The sequence below is a fragment of the Lycorma delicatula genome, chromosome 1 (genome assembly GCF_047948215.1).
Source record: "Lycorma delicatula isolate Av1 chromosome 1, ASM4794821v1, whole genome shotgun sequence".
Taxonomy (NCBI): domain Eukaryota; kingdom Metazoa; phylum Arthropoda; class Insecta; order Hemiptera; family Fulgoridae; genus Lycorma; species Lycorma delicatula.
In genome coordinates this window covers 82,392,213-82,400,952 of record NC_134455.1, presented here as the reverse complement: position 1 = coordinate 82,400,952, position 8,740 = coordinate 82,392,213, and the positions used below count along the sequence as shown (strand labels likewise).

Genomic DNA, 8,740 nt, shown 5'->3' with positions numbered 1-8,740 from the left:
CCTTCCATACAATAGTATCAGGGGAGACATCCCTCAGATGTGTTATCTCTCTGATTTCCTCCCATCTTGAATATTCAAGGAAAGTATGCTGAGTGGAGTCTAAAGCCCACAATACACACAGTTGTGTAACTCTTCTTCAGAATTTACTTACAGTCACCAGATTCTCCATGACCAGAGAGGAGCTGGGAGGTGTAATATTCCACCTCCCCATTCTCTCTCCCCAGCCATGGCCCCAGTTTGGGTATCAAGCGGCACATCCAGGCGCTTGTCTGCACAGAGTCCCATATTTCTTGCCATTCTTGGATTAAAAGTTTCTCACACAAAAGAAGTCCCCTTCATTGTCCATTCCTTCATAAATACGCTCTTATTGGAGGGCCAGTAGCTGGATCAGTGGGACTCCCACCGCTGCAGTGGAGACCATTTGATACACTGTAGTGATTTTCAAGTTGGCTCTTCTTTGGAGTGCATTTAAGTTCCTCACATTTTTCTGGCTATTGAAAACGGCAAACCAAGCAGGGACGGCATAAAGAACCACCGAGGTTACAGCAGACAGCAGCAGCCTCCACTTTGCTGCCTGCAGTCCCCATGTGCCACCCATCAGCCATCCCAGGGAGTTGACTACTTTCTCTGCTTTCAGAAATTTCCTGAAGGTGCTTTTGGTGTAATCCTGACTTTTGAAACCACAAACCTAAGTATTTCATAAATGGTATCGTTCCTACTTGGTGACTGTCTACCAAAATGTCGATCCATTGAATTCTGTGCCGTCCAACTACTGCAAGCACCTAGGTCTTTTTGGGCTCAAGATACAGTCATTGTGACTTTAACCATCTGCTCACATGATTTATAGCTCTATTACCCGAGCTCTCCACTTCATCCTCCATTCATCCTGACATCAACATCGCCAGGTTGTCGGTGTAGGCGATTAATTTAACTTTTTCAGCGAATTCCATCCTCAGAATCCCATCGAAGGTAAGGTTCCAAAGGAGAGGGCTAAGAACAGATCCCTGTGGCACGCCCCCTCATCTGGAACCTGACTTCACCCTCCTCTGTTATCACAAGTAGTTCTCTGTCAGAGTAGAAATCTCTTATAGTCACTCTCAGATATGAACTGTTTCTGTTGTGCTATTCTTTCAGCACCACCTCCCAAGGGATGCTAATAAAATCATTGCAGACATCCAGGAAGACCATCAAGGGAATCTTTCTGGTCCCCACCCAGCTCATCTCCATCCAGCTCACCACTCTACGAAGGGCATCCACAATGGATCTGCCCTTTATATACCCATATTGGGCTGGCAAAAGACTCCCTGTCTCATTTACTTTGGTCCAGATTCTCTCAGCTAATAACCTTTCGTACAGTTTGCCCAAAGTGGGCAGAAGACAGTTTGATTGATACGTCCAGGTATAGTCAGTCGACTTTGATTTAGGAATGAGCAGTAGTCTGCCTTCTTTCCACATCTTCGGGAAACAACCCATACTCAGAGCTCTGTTTAGAGCCTCTAGTACCAAGGGTGAGTTTCCATTAGACCTTAGAGAAGTAGGCTCACCGTGCCATCTGGCCTAGGACTTTCCTTAGTGGTGATACGAGTGATCACCCAGTGCAGTTCATGTATGGAGAATCGTCAAACCTGTTCCCTTGCTGATCAATGGTTGTCCTGTCAGTAAGTTGAGGGTCATTATGTTGAGAGAGCAGCTAACTTATACCCTGTTTAGGTTGATCTTGTCCCTGCTAACTCAAGGGACTCAGCATTAAAACCGCCTGTAAGTACCATCGGCTGATTCATTGTACGGATCAAATTTCCTAGATCTGCTAAAAATTCATCAAACCTGTGTCTTCTTCACACTTTGGCAAAATGTATCCACTAACCGGGGGTCAAGGCATTAAGGACACTGCTACAAAACCTCTTCTGGCCTTCACATCAAGAATTGCAAAGCAGTTAGTAACATTCACTACCGCCGCATCTCCTGTCTCTTCCAACTTCCAGAGATTACTCTGTGATTAGGTTCTGAGATTAACATAAAATATATTCCATGATTTATCACTGCTCCCAAACCAGATCATTCGCTCATGATCTATTTACATTGATTCTATTTACATGATATGAAGACACTTCATGGTCGGAACTTCACACATTCTCGGCCTTCAGTCTGGTGTCCACATGCGCCACATTCAAGGCATTTCATGGGTTTAACACATTCCCCATCCTGTGTCCTGCATCTCTGCAGTTGACACAAATCTGAGTGATTAGGTCCGTGACAATCCTTCGGCCAGTTCCCCAAGTTCCAACACCTATAACACTTCCTATCATTTGTTCTGGCTTCTGTATGGCAAGAATGCCAGCCAATTTTTAATCTATGTTTGTCTGGCATCACAGGCCGAGAGGAGCACCGTCGCTTTTTGTGTTTTTATTCCAAACACCACCCCCATCGATGCTGCTCGAATGGAATTATCAGTTCCCAACTCTTTCTTGATAGCATCCATTACCTTGTCAGGGGTGGCATCCATATCCAGATCTTTAACATGGAATGCTTTCAGACTACTATCTTGTGACCATTCCCCAACGACCACATCAGCTACCTGTGATGTGGTTCATCACAATGTCCTCATGTTTATTTGATGAATCAACAACCCTAATCTCGATTGTATCGGGTCTGCCTTTTTTCACAGAAAAAATATCTTCAGGAAGGTCCTCTCTCAAACTGCCTTTTACTTGTTTCAGTAATTCGGCATAAGTCATCCCATTCTTCTTGACTGTTAGAATTGAAGAACCCAGTTCCTGGGGTATCTTCTTTTTATGCTCCTAGTCAATAAGAAAAAGTGGACATGTATCTTCTATCCTTACTTCTCTTCTGGCCCAATATATTGTCACCTTACAGAAAAAATATCCAGTCATGCCATTTAAGACATAAAATGACAGCTTTCCTGTTATGGTATTTCCAACTTTACGAAGCAAATTTATGACTTAACTAAGTATTAATTCAGAGTTCGAGGAGTAAACATCGGGAGCGATTAGTGTGTTGGTGTTTGTTAAGTGGTGAAATGCGGAGTCTTATTTTCGCGGTAGTGATTGATGGTAATTGTATAATGAAACGGAACAGTATTTTTAGGGAAACTTAACTTTGTGTTCGATGTGAATACATATCAACAGAGGATCTATACGCCGTCTATTATTCAAAATTTATTATCGGTTTATTATGCTTCATACATTGTTCTTTACGCCAACATCATGCCTAAATGTGGAGTTTGTAATAAAAATATAACCACTAAACATAGTAAAATAGCTTGCATTGACTGCAAGACATTATTTCATGCAAGCTGTGAAAATATGAGCAAAGATGACATTGAATTGTTGATATTCAATAATGAAATTTGGAGATGTGAACATTGTGCCTTAAGCAAAAGAAAAGACCTTCAACTAGAAACTGCTGTACAAAGAAACAACTTTACACTTGATGACGTGATGTCCGCTATAAATGAATTAAAGAGAGCCCAAAAACGTATGATAAGTGATATGAATGAATCGTCAGACCTCCTACACAAAAAGATTGATGATAATTCAAAAATAATTGCTGACCAGACACTAAAATTAGTAGAGTATGTTCAAAAAATTGAGAATTTGACAGCTAAAAACCATAATCTCCGTCAACAAGTTAAACAGCTTGAGTTCAGACTTGAGGATGTGGAGCAATATAGTCGTAAAAGTATGATAGAAATTCATGGTATCCCCAAAAAAGATGATGAAGATGTTGTTGATACAATTAAAAAAGTGGGAGACGTAATTGGTTTCCAAATTACGGATGAGATGATCGATGCTTGTCACAGGTTGCCAGGGAAAAATAATATGTCCGACGGAATCATTGTCAAGTTCGTCAGAAGGCGGGATAAGGAAAATTTCATGAAGAAGAAACGAGATAAAAAATTGATCACTACATTAAACATGGGATTTACAACTGATACTCCGGTGTACATAAATGAGTCGCTCTGTCCACCAAGGAGACGGCTATATGCGCTCGCTCGGCAGGCAAAAAAGTATAAAGGTTACAAGTACATCTGGCTACGAGATGGGAAAATACTTATGCGGAAGAATGAAAAAGACAAAATTGTGCAGATTAGGAATGAAGAGGACTTAAACAAATTACCGTAAGCATACTTATTTATGTTAAAATAAATTTTTATTTCTAATGATCTCTACCAATTTTAATAAATTAATAAACTGTGAATTTAAAATTCTGCATCAAAACATTAGTAGTCTGCGAAAGAACTTTGATGAATTATTAGTTAATTTATCTAAATTTAAAAACATGCCAGATTTAATTGTTTTATCGGAAATTTGGATAATGTCAAATGAAGTATCTTTATACGAAATTAAAAATTATGATATGATAGCTAATTGCAATAAAGATTATAGATCAGGTGGAATAATTGTTTATATCAATTCTAAATTGAACTACTGAAGGGTTTCTTTATCTCTGTCTGCATCTGATGCAATACTTATCGACCTAGTGCACAATGGTATTGAATATACAATACTTGCACTATATAGGTTACATAATAAGGATAAGAGGCACTTCTTAAATTAATTTAATGATGTGCTGTCTAAAATTAATTCTAATAACTGCATAATAATTGGTGACTTTAACTTAAACCTACTTTCCGAATCCCACTTAATAGATGAATATAAAACTATTTATAACTGCCATGGATTTGAATCATTAGTCAATGAACCCACACGACTTACAAGTGGAACATGCATTGATCACTTATTGTTAAGAATAGAAAATAAAAATAATTATGAAATAGTTTCAACTGTGAGTCATTTGCAGATAACAGATCATAGTCTTATAGGTGCCGGGATATTGCATATCTTTAATGTGAAACATTCCAATACTATTAAAAATGAGAATGATAAGAATGCTATTAAAATTGATTATCATAAATTCATTTCCCTTATCGCTAAAGTAGACTGCCGGGATGTTTATATACATAACGATGCGTCAGCAGCTTTTGATATTTTCATAAGAAAATTTACTGAAATTATAAACGAATCTAAAACTCAATTAGTCATACAGGGTAAGCAATTCAAAAAATTAAAACCGTGGATAACAGATAAACTGTGTGAAATATCAATACGCAATTCATTATACAAAAAAACAACAGCGCACCCTAATAATGTACATTTAATTAAACATTATAAAACATATAGGAATAAACATAAAATTAAGATTACATCGGCTAAACAAAATTACTATGATAACGTGTTTGACAGATGTAAAGGAAATTCTAAAAAGGAGTGGGAAGTAATTAATTCCTTAACCGGTCAAAAAAGAAAAGATAAAGTTATTGAACTAAATAATGGAAATAATAAAAATATCTCTGAACCATTTCAAGTAGCCAACATATTTAACTATTATTTCATAAATGTTGTAAGTGACTTACGTAAACAATTAAATGAAAGTTGTAACGATACAAATAATGATCTGGCAAATATAAAATGTGAAGCGTCATCAATGTTCGTTGAACCTGTCCTTAATGCTGAGATTGAAAATATTATCAAAAATCTCAAAAACAATAAATCCCCTGGTATCGATGGAATAAGCTCAAAAATTGTTAAATTAGCGGTAGATCATATATCACATGTCTTAACCTTTCTTGTAAATATAAGCCTCCAATCTTAAAAATTCCCGGATGCTTTAAAAAAAGCAGTAGTAATACCTGTCTTTAAAAAAGGAGATAAAAACTCTGTTACTCAATATAGACCAATATCTCTATTCTCTATCTTCTCTAAATTCTATGAGAAATGTATGAAGAACAGATTAATATCGTACCTCAATAAAACTTCTTTTTTTAGTAAAAACCAATATGGATTCATGGCTGGGAGCAATACTGAAAAGGCGCTCTTAAATTTTACTACCCAAGTATTTAAGGGCATAAATGATAAGAAATGTGTGAGTGGTCTATTTTTAGACATAACAAAAGCTTTTGACTGTAGACCACAATGTCCTTCTACGCATTCTGTGGCTGAATGGCATTAGAGGTGTTTCATTTGATTTGTTTGAGACCTATCTGATCAACAGGCGACAGTGCATGAGAATAAAAGGGTGTTTAAGTAACTTTGCTGGGGTACAATATGGAGTCCCACAAGGATCCGTATTGGGAGCCATACTATTCATAATATATGTAAATAGTGTCTGTTCGGCCCCGCTTAAAGGTAATGTATATGCGTTTGCAGATGATACTGCCTTGTTTTATGTCCGCAACACCTGGATAGAAGTGACTGAGGACATGCAATCAGATTTGGACGCACTGCGGTTATGCTTTTCAAATCATTATATGAACATGAGCGTTGAAAAAACTTTGTATATCAACTTCTGCTTAAAGGGGAAAATAAAATTGCCACTTACAATAAAATATAAATGAAAAAAATATGAGATAAATAAATCCGACTGTTTAGAATTTAGTGAGATCGAACAACGTGATATTTGTAAATACTTGGGCATTGTGTTAGATAGTGGTCTAACCTGGAAGAATCATATTGCGCTATTAAAGCAAAAACTTTTAAGCTATCTTAGGATATTTTATTTTTTAAACAAACTATCCCCAAAAATAACCACGAGAAAACTTTATTTTGCTATTGTGCATAGTCGACTAGACTACAGCATCAGCTGTTGGGGAGGAACTTATATTACAAATTCAGATTCCATAATTAAAATCCAAAAAAGATTCGTTAGAATGATAAGTAAAAAAAGAACTACGGATCATTCTTTGCCAATATTTAGGGAATTGTCTATATTACTGCTACGTTATTTATATGTTTATAAAGTAATGAAAATTTTTTTTATCAGAAGTATGATAACCGAGTACGAACTTAGAAGTAAAAGGAATGTATATGTCCCCAGAGCAAATAAAACGAGTTATATGAAGTTCTTTTCAAGTACTGCTCCTAGATTGTATAACATACTTCCTAATCATATAAAGACCAGTAGGAACCTAAACACTTTTTTAAAGCTACTAAGACGATGGCTAATTAATATTGATGACGCTGAAAGTATGTTCCATGTAATTACATGATTTATGATTACATATATAATTAATTATAATGCTTTATACTATTAGTCTTAACATAGTAATAGATTTTTTACATGTATAACTTAACGAGTAGCACTGGATGAAGTGTTTATTAGTAAACATAAATATTTGACGACGATTGATCTTCTCTATACTTAACTGCAGAAAAGATGAGTTTCCACCAGAGTAAATCATGAATTGAACCAAAACTAATCCTCCTATATAAGATAAAACTGTTTACTTTTCCCCTTACTTTAACTAAAAACATTAATAGAAAAGGGATGGTGCCACAAAACAGGCAAGACCCTTGTAGACACCTAATCTTTCATCTTTTACAAATAATATAAATTAAGTTAAGTTAAGTAACAAATATTAAATTGTATTATAAAACAATGTTAAATTAAGTATGATTAAGTTAAGTAATATTATAATTAGTATTAGGATTACTCCATTAATTATTAATTCTGTAAAAGTGAGAGAAATAAAAGAAATTAAAAAAAAAAATAAAAAAAGTCAAGTCATCGCTGTTCTGATCTACGACGATTGTGAAGACTGTAAATTTGTTTTTGTCTGCATGTTCTGGATAAAATATTTCTGTACTTCTACAGTCCTTAAATATCATGCCACTTGTACAAATTACCCTTAGGTACTAAGAAAACTCGGGATCCACACATCATCTTAACTTCTCTCAGTACATCGTTTTGCCAATGGATCCTTATGACCTCTGCTAGATCATTCTACTTTTTCTCATTAGGATATTCTTATTTGTTTGCCTCTAGATCTGGATCGATCTGTACATCCTTGTTGTGTGTAACTTTCAGAAATGATAGCTCATATAGGCTACTAGAATATGGGCTCATGTCATGATCTCGACCTCTCTTGCTCTATCAAGGATTCGGTATGCACATTTCTTCAATTCTCTTGACAACTAGATATATCTTGACAACAATAGATATATATCCTGCAGCAAATGATCCATATCAGTGCCATCGGTCTGGTCACCATCACTACTATCTTCAGTCACATGTACCTTCATTTTTAGCACCCACCCATTAGGGTCCTCTGTTACCTCTATGGTGACTCTTGTTTCGCTTTTAGCAGAATGGCAGGGATCAATACTCATCAAGCTTGCTCTTCTTGACTGTCTTGCATCACCGTCTCCACTTGGGAAGCGTGCCAGTTCCTTCTAGGTCTAAAGGTTTGTTCCTCCATTCATCTCTGAACTGGTATATGGTATTGAAAAAATAGCAAATTCTTCTTCAGTGTTGTAAAACCCAAGTAAATGACATCCTCACTAGCATAATATACAAAAACAGGCACCTGCCTCACAAATAACTCTGTATGTAGTACAAAATAAATTTATATTAATAATAGTGAAGTAAAATTTACTTATCTTTGTATGAAAATAAAATCAAATAAAATGAAAATTAAACTTATTAAGAATGTTTAGATAACAAATAATAATGTTATCAACCAAGATAACAGCCACCTGTCTTCCTTCAACAAGTAAACAACAAAGTTAATGACACACAATTACAGCCCTTATTACCAACTGGCAATAAGGGTAAAAAACCACACGCACTATAAATACAAAACGATATCCAAAACTATATAATAAAAAACAACACGTCCAAAGTAACGAACCAACAATTCCCGTTGCACAATCCAAACTGGAAA

At 35.9% G+C, this 8,740-nt stretch overlaps 1 protein-coding gene across 1 annotated transcript; it reads left to right on the top strand.

Annotated features, from left to right (window-relative positions):
* The first annotated feature begins 1,184 nt into the window (after positions 1 to 1,184).
* LOC142318134 (uncharacterized) lies at positions 1,185 to 4,179 on the top strand. Its single transcript, XM_075354673.1, has one exon. It carries the CDS (start codon positions 3,225 to 3,227, stop codon positions 4,140 to 4,142), a length of 918 nt encoding a protein of 305 aa, XP_075210788.1. The 5' UTR covers positions 1,185 to 3,224; the 3' UTR covers positions 4,143 to 4,179.
* Positions 4,180 to 8,740: the final 4,561 nt, after the last annotated feature.